The 15,734-nt window shown below is 36.5% G+C and overlaps 2 protein-coding genes across 3 annotated transcripts; one reads left to right on the top strand and one right to left on the bottom strand.

The window, feature by feature from the left end:
* The first annotated feature begins 663 nt into the window (after nucleotides 1–663).
* LOC132599638 (transcription factor ICE1-like) lies at nucleotides 664–4,030 on the top strand. The gene is made up of 4 exons (XM_060312944.1): nucleotides 664–1,832; nucleotides 2,725–2,961; nucleotides 3,071–3,241; nucleotides 3,745–4,030. Exons 1-4 carry the CDS (start codon nucleotides 819–821, stop codon nucleotides 3,826–3,828), a joined length of 1,506 nt encoding a protein of 501 aa, XP_060168927.1. The 5' UTR covers nucleotides 664–818; the 3' UTR covers nucleotides 3,829–4,030.
* Nucleotides 4,031–4,402: 372 nt separating this feature from the next.
* Nucleotides 4,403–15,366, bottom strand: LOC132599619 (probable alpha-mannosidase At5g13980). 2 transcript variants are annotated; one of them, XM_060312932.1, is made up of 30 exons: nucleotides 14,945–15,365; nucleotides 14,358–14,441; nucleotides 14,175–14,263; nucleotides 13,794–13,968; nucleotides 13,515–13,634; nucleotides 13,262–13,348; nucleotides 13,107–13,178; nucleotides 12,549–12,662; nucleotides 11,955–12,055; nucleotides 11,781–11,874; nucleotides 11,515–11,682; nucleotides 11,327–11,416; nucleotides 10,511–10,576; nucleotides 10,312–10,368; nucleotides 9,851–10,070; nucleotides 9,593–9,732; nucleotides 9,306–9,383; nucleotides 9,161–9,220; nucleotides 9,007–9,078; nucleotides 8,549–8,596; nucleotides 8,306–8,425; nucleotides 8,167–8,232; nucleotides 7,614–7,726; nucleotides 7,395–7,479; nucleotides 5,884–5,994; nucleotides 5,712–5,807; nucleotides 5,583–5,630; nucleotides 5,339–5,407; nucleotides 5,019–5,233; nucleotides 4,403–4,912 (listed from the first exon to the last, which is right to left on the bottom strand). In XM_060312932.1, exons 1-30 carry the CDS (start codon nucleotides 15,152–15,154, stop codon nucleotides 4,888–4,890), a joined length of 3,093 nt encoding a protein of 1,030 aa, XP_060168915.1. In that variant the 5' UTR covers nucleotides 15,155–15,365; the 3' UTR covers nucleotides 4,403–4,887. The 2 variants fall into 2 exon arrangements, with proteins under 2 accessions (XP_060168915.1, XP_060168920.1); XM_060312937.1 differs by lacking the exon at nucleotides 5,583–5,630 and having other exon boundaries at nucleotides 14,945–15,366.
* Between the last annotated feature and the right edge of the window lie 368 nt (nucleotides 15,367–15,734).

Below are 15,734 nucleotides of genomic sequence, written 5' to 3'. Positions count from 1 at the left end.
GGAGTTTGATAGAAACACTTGAGGATGAGTTTAGGGATTCAATAGGAACAACATTTAGTTGAGGTGCCAAATAAAAAAATAAAAAATAAAAAATTTAAGGGGCCGCATATGCATTAAACCTTTAAATTACGATACATGTATAGCCTAAGTGAATGTAGTTTAATTGGTTCTAACAACATTTTTATTATAGACAAATTACAAATAATTAGAGTGTCATTACAATAAATATTTTGTATATATACAAAATAATAATATTAGTAGTAGTTTCAAAGGAAAAAATAGTACTCCTAATAGTAGTAATAAAAAAAAGTATCAGTAAGCATCAGGGATTATGGTGATCGGTGGAATGGTAAGTATTCACTTTCAAATAAAGATTTTGAATTCGAGTTCTGAATATAAAGTCGTCTTGATAAGGAATACTTATATCAGACTTGACGATAGCCAAAAATAAAATTTGAAAAAATAACAGCCTTAGTGAAAACGTGACGTTTGTTTATTTGCCTTTTAATATTTTTGAATGAGCACTTACTATGATTTGTAATACTTTTGACGTAATTTTGAATACATAAATTTATTTGTAAGATTTCATAGAATCTACCATCAAAATTTAAAATTTTGATATTCAAAATCTAAATTGGGGCATATAAATTGTGATACAGGGACTAAGTGTCATGTCATCTCTGAAAAGGCATTTCCCTTTTGCCTTTGCTGCATACATCTTTTTTCTCCTTTACCTTCCATTACTTTTAGTATAGCTTTAACAGCCTCATATATAATCCTTTTCTTTGAACCAACCCATTCAAGCTAACACAAAAAAAATGCTCTCAAGATCAAACAGTATGGTTTGGAACATGGAAAACAAAGAAGAAGAAACTGTTACCAACAAGGAGAATAACGATAGTGGTGTGCTTGAAAACAAAGACTATATAGAAATGGGTGCACTTTCTACATTCAAATCTATGTTAGATGGTGCAGATGTAGACTGGTACATGACCAGTAACAACAACATGCAAAACCATACTGAAAATAATATTTCTTTCACCCAAAATTTCACTGAATTAGCTGAAAACAACTTGTTTCTACAGCCAACCAGTTTCAACAATCTTGACCCATCTCAGGTACATTATTTCTTGGCCCAAAAAGCAATATCTAACAACCCTTTAGACAGTGGTTTTAATTTGGGTTATGAAAATGGTTTTCTTGAAACTCAAGGTTTGAATAAAGGTGGGATTTTTAATGGTGGGTTTCTTGATTTTAGCTCACAAAACCAAATGGGTAGTTCCAATTTGAATTCTTGTACTCAATTCCTGTCATCCCATTTGCCCCCAAATAGTACTACTGGTTTTAGTCCATTGGGGTTTGTTGATGGTTCTCCAAATGAGAATTCTGTGTTTCTCAATAGGTCTAAGTTGTTAAAGCCACTTGATAATTTTACTTCAATTGGAGCACAACCAACACTTTTCCAAAAAAGGGCTGCACTTAGGAAGAACTTAGCTAATAATAGTGGTGGCAATTTGGGGGATTTTGGAGGTGAAATTGGTCAAAAGAGAAAATGGGGTAATGGTGATCAAGAACTTGATGATGTGAGCTTTGATGGATGCACATTGAGTTATGATTCAGATGAACTTATAGAAAATGTTAGTGATAAGGTGGATGGTAGTGTTAAGAATGGTGGAAATAGCTCGAATGCAACGAGCACTGTCACCGCTGGGAATCAGAAAGGAAAGAAAAAGGGACTTCCAGCCAAGAATTTGATGGCTGAACGACGACGTAGGAAGAAGTTAAACGATAGGCTTTACATGTTGAGGTCTGTTGTACCAAGGATTAGTAAGGTATGAAATGTATTTACATCAAGTTCTCGTGAATTCCTATTCGATTCTAACATGTTTTAGCTATTTTACAATCATCAGCCTTTAGAAAAGGGGAAATGAACAATGCACTGTTATTTCTTCTTTTTTATTTTGAAGGTACTTCATTTACTCTTGTTAAGGCATGCAAGTTTGTCCCATGCATAGTTCAAAAAAGGTTTTTGGATTAAAGCTATATTGATAGTCGCATTAATTTCACTCACATGAACTAGATGAAAAGATTTCAAAAGGATCTTTTGTTTTGGACCACACAAGAGAACACAAATTGTCTTTTTTAGTTTGACTGGTAACTCTGCTTGGTGGATTCTTAATCTCTCTTGTATATATCTGCTTTAATTTGTTTTAGTTGCCCTCCGCCCCCCCCCCCCCCCCCTCCGGGGGGTGGAGTCTGGTTGCTGTCCTACCACTCCTCAAATTGCTTGGATTATTGTAAATGGTAATAAATGCTTTAATTAGGATGTCAAAATTTATGGTACGGCAACTGCAACAACATGGTACTTGAATCTCACCACTACCGTGCAGAAACAATTTTATTGGAGCTCTAAGTAACCTGAGACATAGGAAGTTATCTTTGATAGGGCTGAGATGCAGGAAGTAATTAAAATATACCTTGAATGTATTCATGCAAATCCTTTCTAAATGAAGTGAAATATATTTATGCAGAACTTATGGTGGTTAGAGCTGAACGTGAATTACCTGCTAGTTAACATTTGTGTCTTAATTGAGATTTAATTCCAAAGAACCATCGGACTTGATTTAACCTTACAGAATATTTCATGTTACCAATTTGTCTTCCGGACTACCTAATATCAAAAGCTTCTTCTTGGCTGCAATTTGTGACTTTGTATATTGACAGATGGACAGGGCTTCAATCTTAGGAGATGCGATCGAGTACTTAAAGGAGCTTCTACAGAAAATCAATGACCTGCATAATGAACTGGAGTCCACACCACCTAGCTCTTCATTGACCCAAACAACAAGCTTCTATCCTTTAGCACCAACTTCACCAGCTCTGCAGGGCTGCATCAAGGAAGAACTCTATCCGAGTTCATTTGCAAGTCCATTGTCTAGCCCGACTGGACAGCCTGCAAGGGTAAAAAAGCCGTGTCATCCAGAAGAAACTTATTATAGCACAAACATATGTTTCTAGTTAGATGTTTTTGGTTTGTGATGGTGTAATGCAGATTTTGTTTTAATTTTAGGTTGAAGTAAGGGCTAGAGATGGAAGAGCTGTGAATATCCATATGTTTTGCAGCCGCAGACCAGGCCTCTTACTCTCAGCAATGAGGGCTCTCGACAACCTCGGGCTGGACATCCAACAAGCTGTTATCAGCTGCTTCAATGGGTTTGCCTTAGATATCTTTAAAGCCGAGGTACTTCCTTTTATGTTTAATTTACAAAGTTGGACTCTTGGATTGGTCTATTGGAAACAGCCTCTCTACCCCACAAAGGTAGAGGTAAGGTCTGCGTACACCCTGCACCCCCCAGACCTCACTTGTGGGATTACACTGGGTATGTTGTTGTTGTTGTGGACTCTTGGATTAGAAAATGCTTCACCTGAGCAAAAGGTTGTATATAGAAAATTGAAGTCCAACAGTCCCTGCACAAATGCATATCCTTCTGGAATGAGCAAAACCTAAAACCATATTAAGCTTTTACCATGGGTTCGTCAAAGATAAGTTAAAAGATAATAGGTTGTACCGACTCCTATTGAACATCTCTTATCATATAAAAAAGTTTCTCTCTTGCTTATTTCAATTGATATTGGAGAAAAAGTATTTAACACTTGAGTTAAATGATCTGTGATTTAATTCGTGTGTTATTCTTGCCACGAAATGATTTCTTTTGATGATCGTTTTTCTTTATGTAATCTCAGCAATGCAAAGAAGGTCAAGACTTTCATCCTGATCAAATCAAAGCAGTACTCCTGGATTCTGCGGGCTGCCATGGGATGATATAAGCTTCTATGGTTCAAAAGGGAAACAATGCAGCCACCATTTTCAACTTTTAGACTCTAGTTCTTCTTCTCAGTTATTTTATGATCCTTTTGTACTTCTATATTTTATCTAGCAAGCCATTGTTTTTTTACTACAACTCATGATTGCTATTCCGTGAACCTTTGCTTTCATTTGCTAGTTAGTAAACCGATTAAGTTGCAATTTTCTCAATTGTTCTGCAGTCTTTGGCGCATAAAAAGCACACGCAAGGAAAATTTAAATGTGTCAATGAAATCATACACTTAATTAATTCTGATAGTTATCACCTAGATTTATTTTCCCTGTTTTCTTTTTGCTTTGTTGATGAGTGACATAAGATGGAATTGGTGGTCTGGCGCCATTTTCATTTTCATTTTCATGCCGCACATCACCTAGAGTTGGTGGAACATAAAATTGTTTAGTGGATGTTAATTTAGATGAAGTGGTAATTTTTGTTGTTAAATCAAGCTACTAACCCTATTTACGACATAATCCGATGATATACCATTCTGGAACATTATTAACATCTAGATATAACAAGAAAAGTCCATCGAGGGATGTCGTGAAATAGTTGAAATACATTGACCTTTTAACAAAAGATCCAACTTCGAGTCTTGGAAATGAAAAACTTTTCATTAATTTTGGATACTAGATGATTAAAGCGAAAAAGACAACCGAAAGGATAATATCTAAGCTTGTTTTTCTACATATACAATGCTTGGTCATCTTTATTGGGGGATTTCAAAGTGCTTTTGCATTTTTCTTCACCAGGCCCAACATACCATAGATGGACTGCATGAATAAACTTCTGCTCTGCTAAGACATGGACTCCTTCTCTTCAATATTATTATTATTATAGCTTATTGTTCTGCCAAAAGAGGTTTTTATTCCATTACAAAAAGGATAACACATCTTCTAACAAGAGACTCAATGCTGCATCCTCGAGGATCAACATAGGCAAATAGGTCCCTAGTAGGTTTCAAGCTGCTCATACCCTTTTGATGTCTAGCCGATTCGGATCGGACTGTGGCAGGGGACTGCTATTATAGAGACATATGTGACTTCCAACTGCAAACAATGCAACAAAATCAGATTATGATGAAGTTTGTAACAATAAAAACATTAGTATCTTGTTTCACATGGGGAACACAATCGAACAGCTTAAGTTGCTTACGATTCTGCAGCTGGCAAGCTCTGGCTGAGATCGATAACAAAGGTGCGGATTTCCATAGGGGCGAGCTCTACCACCAGCTTTTTAGGATCGACGGGTCCCCCTCTTGGCACGTCTCGCAAATCACTAGGAGTCTCTGCTTTCCACTTTATTCGTTTCTTCTCCATTTCTGCTCTTTCTTGGTTAGCAGTTAAACTCATCTCTTTGATCTTGTTTATCTGGAATAAAAAAAAAAAATAAGGAACATTAGTAGATTCAATTGAGACTTGTTTTCCTAATTACAGCCAAGAACTAGGCGGTGGATGCATGGATATTTGTTTTACCTTTCTCTTTGGGAACAATCTTTTCAATTCTACACTTGCCGTGGTGGATAGATCCTTATCTTCATCAACCTAGTGAACATAACAGTTTATCATCTCAGAACGCTTGGACTTGGAGCAATTAAGGCTCCAAACGATCACATAACTATTTTGTAGAAGCGAATGTCAAGTGACCAAGAAATGAATGAGGATTGAACTCAAACTTAAACATGTAAAACAGAATCATCACAAGGAGGAACCCATAAACCTCGTATAAATGAGCCAATCTGAGGAGGACGGTGTGATCCTCAAGTTCCTACATTTACCAAAGAAAAAGGTAATTTGGTAGATAACAAAAAAGTACTAAAACACAGAAAGTGCTTCCAAGATTAACTACCTGAAGGGTGATTATTGCAACATTATCAGGCAGACTGTAAGATGGATCTATCCCAGTAAAGGTTGGAACTTGAAATTTGGTAAATTTATCGCCATCCTGTGATTATGAAACAATACATCAAATTAGGCGGGATGCTGCATTAGCGATGGAAAATGCTTGGACTTTTCATAACCTGCTCAGTAAAAGCTAGAAGCAATGGAGAATATATCTCCTGTCCAAATGACCGCCGCCACTTCGCTCCCTCTCCAAGAGAATCAATCCGCATATAGTACTTGCCTTGGACCTGGGGAAATATGTTAACATGCTTAGGCCTCATTTGTTTTCATTAAGATTAAGACGTCTGAATCTGAATGCACATCTGAATGGTTAAGATGTTGTCTCTAGTTCTGAACACTGAATGATTAAGACTGTTTGTTTTTCAACATCTGAATGTGCATAATGTATTTATTTAAACACATTAAATATATAATCCAAATAAAAAAGTAACTAAATATTAGAAAATAAATACAAATTTAATAAAATAAAATATTATTTGATAAAAAATGAAAATTTTATTTGCGCTAGCAATGGTGGAGATGCTTTGTAGTGGTGGTGGGTAGGGCTAGGTGAGTAGTTTTGGGGTGGGGGTGGAGGATGTGGTAGAGGCTTGGGGTGTGGGGTAGGTTGGGGATGGGGTGGGGATGGATGGGTGGTGGGTGGGGTTAGAGGTGGGGTGGAATGGGGGTGGGGGTGGGGGTGAGGTGGGTTGGGGTTGGTGGTGGGGTGAAGGTGGGGTGTTGGGGAGTGGGGGTAGGGTGGTGGGGGGTGGGGATGGATGGTTGGGTGGAAAGTAGGGGTGGGGCTGGTGGTAAAAATTATGCATACAAAAATACCTCTTAATGATATTAAGACTTGATTTAAGATCTTAATAATTAAGACCTATTTAGACCTAATAAGTACTTAGATCTTAATTTAAACAAATGCACTTAATGGCCTAAGGTCTGAACCATTCAGATTCAGACCTCCATTAAGTGCAAACAAATGAGGCCTTAATCAGTTGGCTTTACATAAAAGCCAACGTACAATAAAAACTAGCACATTGTTTACACAAGGATTTCAGACAATGAAATTGCGGAGAAATATAGGATAGGGAACATTCCAAACACTACATATCTACGCTGCAGAAGAAAATAAAAGGTGAAAGCTGTACTGTTATTTATTAGGGGGAAAAAGTAAACTAAATGGGTAGCCACACATAAAGAACGGATGGAAACAATATGGTAATGGTATTGTATCAGAAGACGAAGTCAAATTATTAGATATATGTATAAACAAATATATATCACATTTGAGCTCATAAAACTAAAGCAATAATATACACGAAGGCCAAATTTAAATCCACAATATTCCAGAAGAGTTGGTCATTTTCATTTACTCTCCTACAAAGAAACAAGAAATGTAATAGATATTATGAAGATGTCTTTGAAAGTTTACTAGCTTCTTATGCTAAAATAGACATGTTAATATTAATCCTCGATCTCTTAGGCTTCATTCGCTGGCTCTTGTAGGTTTAAGCAAAGAGTTTGCAACAAGAAAATATAGACAAAAATTGCATTCACCATATTAAGCAATAACTAAAACTCTACAAGCAAAATTAAAGCCACAATCAAACTGGAGTATATCGTGATGGGGGACGGTGCTTACAGTCAAGCCCATGCATTTTCCAAGAGCACAGACGGTTTCATTCAGTGCTTCACCAACACCTCTTCCATCATCATGGAGTAACCTCCTACAAAGAAGGAATGTACAAATCGTTTACCTTGAGATTCTGCTATCAGTAGCTTCAAATAGTGATGAGTTAACAGGAGAAAGATTGCAATGATAAAAGCGATAAACACAGAATGAAAAATGAGCAGAGCAAACCGGTGAAGCATTAGCTCCAATTGGCCATCAACAAGGCTGGATCCACCTACAGATCTATCAACCAAAACTGAGAACTCATTGTTGTTGTCTTTCAGGAAAAGTCCAAGATTGATCTGTAATGTATTAGACGAAATAACATAATTAACATCACCAGTAGGTATTCTAGAACAGGGTATCTAATAAACAGGCTACTTTACGGGACATATTTCTCGAGTTTTCTGAAATAAAATCTTTACGCAAAATAAGGAAATACACGTGCATATAAGAAAGTCACAGCAATTTGGAGGTGCAAAAATCCCAAGTAACCGCGTCAAAGAACATAGTAAAACATATGGAAGCCCAAAAAATAAGCACCTCCATCCCAACCAAAGGTAGGACGAAGGAACTTCTGCACCACTTCAGATTTCAAAATGGTTTGCCACGAATAGTTTTTAAAATTTTCGATAGGCAAGTTTAGCTCAGAAACTAGATTAGAAAAACAGTAGATTCAAATCTTGACATGATACTTCAATATCAGAAAACAATGCTATATTTTATAAGTCTACTAACATACAGGATAATAATTTCCCGCGGCAGGTTGGTTCACTTGAAGATTCCAATCAGCTCTATAATCACGAATCTGCAGATATAAATGGAACAAAAAATGTCATTTTCTAATGACTATCATGCTAGAGGAAGAAAATTCAACTCACCCTTTTGATGAAATCACGTCCATTAGAGTCGGTGTAAAATGTTTTGTTGCTTTTGATGTCAGTTTGAATCTGAGTCACCAGCTCTTTCCCAATTCCATTGTCAATAGGTATGGGGCCAACCTGAAGTCATGACTGCTTAATCACTGGAGCTGTGAAAGCTTAGCAATTCCAAGCAATTTGGGTATCTTATCTCCACCAATAAGAGAGACAATACAGGTGAAGCAAATATGAGACTTAACTTACAGTGAACTCAACTTCAATGTGCTCCTTTTCCTTGTACACTCTAGTGATCTGGTCATTTACATGTTAAATCTGTGTGAGAAACATGATTTAAGATTGTTCTGAAATTGTTTGTCTATCACGAGAGTAAAATATTGTTCACTTGACCATATAATTTTTCATGTTTACCAAATAGAATATCCACAGAGGTAGATAGAGCGAGCGGAAGACAAACTAATTTTCATACAATAAGGAAATATTGCAACCTGATGCTCCCAAACAATCAATGGAATCACATCCAGAACATATATGTATTAAGTTTAAGTTCTATTCAGACACTATAACTACTTTGATTATACTTTTAAAGGGCTCAATGCATCAAATGTCGTCTTTGTCATTGTACTTCTTCTGTGAATAGGACAAAGAGAAAAAATACCGTGATGAGTTTGTACAAGTTCTTTGATATTTATTAATATAACAACCTGATATATCCATGAATTAATATTTTGATGAACTTCATCTAGCAGTGAACCTCGTATAATGGTAACTGGAACCTGATCAAGAATAAACAGCTTCAAGTTAATTACTGCCAACTTTTTATATTGCAAATTTGATGCTTTAAGGGGCCTTACTTACCTTTCCCTCAGGGTGGATGGGAAATGAACCATTTGGGCGAAATACATATGCTCCAGAGGCCTTGAAAATTCAGGATAGACATCTTAACTTATGTGTGTGTGAAATAAGAAAATAAGAATAGCACTGAATCATCAGATTCTACTACCTGAAGGTCTTTCCAATCATCCTTGCTTCCATCATCTGCAGAATAATAACTGAATGATTGCTCCAGAGAGCTTCTAACCTTCACACACAATATAAAGAAATATTTCCATCATCAGCATCTTCTAGTGTAAGCACGGGTAGCCCACAACTAGAAAAGCTATACAATTCTATCATGTGAATAACCAAGTCTGCATTGCTGGTTATTATAGAGGAACAGATGAAGTTTCAAATAACAGATAACGACCATTTTGAAACAGGACAAGCATATAAGCTGGCCAACTAAATTACCTGGTTTCTCTTATTAAAATATTGAGTAAACTTTCCTCCATTTGCAGAATATGACAGTTTCAAGTTCCCTGGCCCCACTTCTACAGCATCACTTTGACTTCCATCAGTTTTGTAGAACGTCTGTGGTATTGAGGCAGAAACTGCATGTGTGATGTATACAAGAAGAGATTTTATTTATCAAGACTCTGAACAACTGGAGACAATTACAATCATCAGTTTGCATGTAAACTTTCAGGATATACCAATCAGATATCTAACCTGCTTGTTTACCACTTGTTATAACATAGGAGCTAAAGCCCAAAGCTGGAACAGTAACTGTAAACGCGAGCCAATATTTTGGGCTTGATGTAGGGGATTCACCGACATATGCTGTAGCATAGTAGTTCCTTATTGCTATTGAAGCTTTAACTATTGGAAGAAGTTGTGATTCAATTTCTTTTCCATTGGAATCCTGAACGATGACATTTTTATTGACAACCTGGCACAAAAGTTTATGTAAAGCATGAGAGTGATGTCAGTGATAAATGATAAGTTATCCATTTTATGCATAAATATTGTCAAAAGTGGCAAATAACTAGGATAATTATCTACACACAACCACCACACACAAAGATGAATGAGAGGACATATTTTTGTGCAGGAAGAATGAGAATCAAAGCAGCAGAGAAATTGTTTAAAATGCATAACGACTTGAGAAACGAAGAGATCAAAATACTCACAGGGATTCTGACAACATCTGTTCTTTTCCATCCAAGAGCATTGTACACAACAACCACCTACATAAGTGGAAATTAATGATTTGAAAATCTGCTCTTTACTAATGTGGGGCTCAGGTAGTGTTCCTCACTTCCCACCACACAAAAATTTAATGTGAAGGTTTTCAAAAGTATGAAAAGCTATTGGAAATAGACTACTCACTAATTTTTTGCCAGGAGCAAGATCAGCTTCTGTTGGGGGACAGTAACTTATATTCAACAGTGGGCACTGGAAGAATAGAGCAACAAAAGAGTTAATTCTGAATAATGTATTCAACAGTAGTTGGATATGGTTACTGGGGGAGAACATGGGCATGTAGCTTCTTTATAATTTTCATGAATTTGACAAGCAAAACCTCAGCCCACCCCAGGTAAAAGGCAACATGGAATTGATCTTGAATAGTTAGATTTCCTATTTGTTGTTGATCTAAAGGAAAAAAATATTTTACGAGGTGCACTCGATGCCCAAGATCAAAGTGTAAAACCAGAAAGCAAACATATGTGTGTGTGTCGATGCATATCCTGGTTGAAAATGACCTTGAGACAGTTTAATAATAGCTACAGTAATATTTCATACATGTATAATTAGGTATATTTCTCTTGAACATTGGCTAAAAACTTTAACTAGTCCAATTTGTGGCAGCTCAAACAACTGAAAAAACTGAAAGAGTACTCCCTCCAACCCATTTCCATTGACCCACCTTAACCTGCTTGGATATTAAGAGTAAAATGTTTTTACAAATTACTATATTGAGTTTATCAGAAGAGTGGTGAAAATACTAGTTTCAGGGGAAAAAAAAAGGGGGTTCGTTTAATATATGCAAAATCACCATTTTAGGAAGGCGGTTAACTTCTTGAACGGGCTAAAATGGAGTGTAATGAAAAATGGAACAGAGGGATATTGCAGAAAATCATATAAAGACAATGCAAACTCAATATGAAGAAAGCCGATATTAAAGAAAGGGCTCCAAATGTTTGCCTGCTTGAAATTTATCTGAGGATTCTTGCATCCAGATGCTGAAGCTGATTCCACCATACAAGCAAGTGAATTAGACACTAAATCTTCAGCCTGCAAGTAGTTTTTGGTAATTATAATCATATGAAATACAAGTTGAAAAAATCCATAACAAATCACAAGCTTTTCTTAAGAATGTAGAGCAAACTCACCTGCTTGTAACCTATGAACAGTCGTTTCGAATAATCATCAGCAACATGTTGCTTTGAAGTGCCACTGACGGCATCATGATGTTGAGCAATGGCTAGGGCATCAGCCAATAATTCGGTTGTTGTTCCTGTATCACTTCTTCCTTTAAAGAATTCCAATTGTCTTGCTGCCTATTACACAAAGGAGCCAAGTAAGAATTACATATTCAAAATTCCGCAGATCGTGCAGCTTCTTAATATCAGGAAAATGGAAAAGCAGCATGGCCTACCAGATAATAGCCACTCATCATTCTAACATAGAGTTTGAGAGCAGGCCTACTTGTAAAGTATCCAGTCCAATAAGCATTAATACGATCTGCATACCTGATAAAGAATACGCATCAAACACTAAATACCGAGATTCAAAATGACCAGAAATTACTAACATTTAAAAGGAAACTCACGGGAAATAGTCATCCGTCTTAAGAGGCCATGACTCGTCCAAAGCATGTTTTGCATCAGTGTAAATTGAAGGGCTCGAGTATAAGGCATTGACACGACCATCCTATGAGCATGTGGTACATGTCAGTCGGGCCGTATACCAGGGATATACTGAAAGGTAAAGAATCTACAAAAAGACATGATTCTCTACAAACTCCACTCCTTCTTCTACACAATAAGGAACTTTATGGGTGCACCAAAAGAAAGTAAGGGACCGGAGGCTACTCCTCAACTGAGCAAAACGAGACTCTACCCCCTCAAAAGCTCTCTAAGGTGCTTTCCATTAGAAACCTAGCTTGATTAAATATGTAAGCTTTTTTTCCCTCCGTCATTCTGATTTCAGTCCTATGACAAACACAGGATACAAGAAATGCCATGTGCCCCAACTTTATAGTGGCTTTCACATATAGCAACCGAAACATGCCAATAATCAATTATCATCCATAAAAGAAACAGTAATTCCGGGATGCCCAACCAAATAGTAGGAAAATACAGAGTACAAAGCTGTACGTGAATGCCTGAATTCTGAATCACAGGAATGACAGTGGAAAACTAACTTGGTTCACGTAGTGAATGAGCTTGTCCATATTCTTAAACCATGACTCAGCGTATTGGTACTTAAAATCAGTTCCCATGGTCCACATTATATGGTTTGAGCGAGTAATATTGGCCTGCAAGGGAAACAAGAAAAATTTGCATGATACTCCTTAGAGAAGTCTACAAACAAGATTGGTTATGATCACTTCGTCAGACAAACTTTATTGAGAAATGCTGTCAGACACGTAATTCCACGTACAGTTGAATTTTTCGCTTGTCAGCATGGATGGTTGACTTCTTTTGACAGCGGAAAAATAGTAAAAAGATAATAGACTCAAAACAGTAGAGTATCAGCCAGGTAGCTTTATGGCTTGTGTTATCAATAGCAGATTTTAGGGGGTCTAATACCCTTAAGATGCATTAAGCAGGTCATGACATATAAACAACACCATTCCATGTCTCTGTCTTTGACTTCAATTCCCCTTTCTACCCTTAAATTGGTTATTACCAAAGAAGATAACGACATACTGTTTGCGAGAAGCAATTTGACACTCACGTGAGCTATGTATGGGACTTACTTGTGACAAAGCAGCAGCAACAAAATCATTGACCCGCTCTTGGACATTGTAGTCAAACAGGTTGACATCATCCTTCAGTCAATAAAGAAACAATCATCTGCATATCCTGATGCGAAAGCTAAAGAGCATACTGGCTTACTCCTTCAAAGAATTACCTGAACAGGGATGGCGGAATTATCATTGACTTCAAAGTAAAATCCACTGGGAGGTTCATAATTCTTAGGGAATGCACCAGCAAATATCTGAAACGAAATAAAGGTAACATCTTTATCACAAAAAGAAAAGAAAATGTAACACTCATTGGCAAAATAAAATTTAGAGTGCGATAGATTGAAAAAATAAAGGCTGGAATAACTTTAAACATGTTTCGCCACTCTTATAGAATAATTGGAAGGAAAAGAAGCATACTTGTGTGGATGAACTGAGGCTCTTAGAACCCTGCCATATGACCTCAAGGCTCTTCTCAGCTTTCCTCTTTTCTCTGTCTTGGTAGTCAATGCGTCCAAAGAAAAGAGAGTCGAATCCAACCTAAAGCAGTAAAATACATGAGGTCAGCATAGTTTCTTAAATGTGATTGGAGTTTAGTTACACCATTCCAGCAGAATGTTGAATAATTCCTTATACTTCAAGAGCCAGCTCATTGTCAATTAACAACTAATCAAGCTTTCAATTGAGAACAGTTGACACCTCTGCTCCCAGAAGGTACGCCTGAACAGCAGAATGTCCAAAAGGGTCAATTTGCCAGCCAATTCTAGGAGTAACATTGAACTGTTGTTTAATGTAATTGTGCCCTAGAGTTGTCTGATCTATCATGTCAATATAATGTGTTGCTGCCTCATCATGCATGCACCAACCCCCATTTCTGTACAAATAGTGAATAAGATACCATTTGTATAAGCATTCCAACAAAGAATAAACAATCCACCCACTATCCTACACCATCCAGGAAAAGAAAAGGAAAAAATAATGAGCATCTAGAGTGCTAAGCAACTTTAGTCCACTGCAATATGATCTCTCTTTTGATATATTTCTATACAAATGTGCAGTTTAGCTTATGTAATTACATACATGAACTCAAGTTGACCCGAGTTGACAAGCTGTCTGACTGTGTTTTGCATTCTGGGGCTCTGGTTCCTCCACCAACGCTGAAAAAAAGCCTACACTCCGATCCGGAGGAAAAATAAACCAGCATTCATCAGTATGTCCCAGAAATACACACACACTGAGAAGAAGATGATAGTCAGGACTTGCCTGTTCAACGTAAATGAACTTCCGGTTTTTATCAGCCAACAATGCTGGGATCAATGAATCCAATACATTCTCAACACAAGCACCCTGCAAAATTACAACACAATGTTATAGCCATAATGAATTTATGAAGAATGAGCACTTGAACTGTTGTTTATATCCATTGAAAGTGGAAATAATTTTTACAATGTCTGGTGTAATTTCAGTTACTCCTCTGTCCCAATTTATGTGAAAGGGTGCAGAGTACAAAGGTCAAAAAGCTTAATCTGACTATGAATTCGGGTACCTATTCCTTAAAATTTTTAAAATAAAATCTACATATTTAAAAACTACACGAAAATCACTACAAGTCAACATAGCTAATGATACAATATAAAAAAAAGTTTGAAAAGATTATAGCCAAATAAAAAACTGTTGACTCCCCAAGCAGCAACACATTCACATAAAATGGGACAGAGGGAATACTTACAAAAATCTCAACTTACTAACTCACACTACCTATAATTGTCATTTAAATAACATTACAGTATAAATTTTATCAATGTATAAAAGTCAAACACCATTTATCACTAGTATGAAAAAGAGGGTACCTGAATGGAATTGTTGGAACCAACATAGTACTGATCGACAGTTTTCAACCAGCCAACATCATCGTGAGTATGAGGAACCAAATGAACATTCAGCTTCCCTGCAACAATCCCCTGTGATGTATTGTAAACCATATACTTTGCTTCCACCATCCACAAACCACACACCATCAAAATCAAGAACCATATTTCAAACTTCGCCATATCTTTCATTTCACAGCTACTGAGTGTGTTCACTGAAGTGTATAAATAGCCTAAATTTGTGTACAAAACAAGAAGGGGAATGAAAGCCAAAGGACCTACAAGATAAATTACAAAAAAATAAAGGGTCGTATTCAAGATTTGTGAAGTCTTGAAGAAGTAATGTATTTTTGTTAATGATTGTGGATTTTCTTATGATGGGGTACTTTATTTTATGTTGCTTAGGAATTTGACTTGGTTACTGACAAAGTTAAGTGTTGATAATTGACAGTGCGGAAAAGTTTTACTGCGTGGGAGATATTGTATGTTATATTTGTGTGAGGGTGCCTATTAATCGGCAAGTGTAAAGTGAGTCTTATATTTTTACTCTTTTCACCAGTGACCTTTCATTTTCTCATCACATGCCACGCTACTATCTTGAAAAATTTATTGTGCTTTTTTTTTTCTTTTAAGTATATATTCAATTCAAAGTTGTTACATTCTACATTCGAAAAATTTTAAATTTTAAGTGTCATCAAAGTAGACCCTGAATAGGGCTTTGCAAATATCGATTTAACCAATAAAATTGAAGGAAAAAAATATTATTGATTTA

Source organism: Lycium barbarum, chromosome 1 (assembly GCF_019175385.1).
Source record: "Lycium barbarum isolate Lr01 chromosome 1, ASM1917538v2, whole genome shotgun sequence".
Taxonomy (NCBI): domain Eukaryota; kingdom Viridiplantae; phylum Streptophyta; class Magnoliopsida; order Solanales; family Solanaceae; genus Lycium; species Lycium barbarum.
This window is presented reverse-complemented; position numbering and strand designations above follow the sequence as displayed.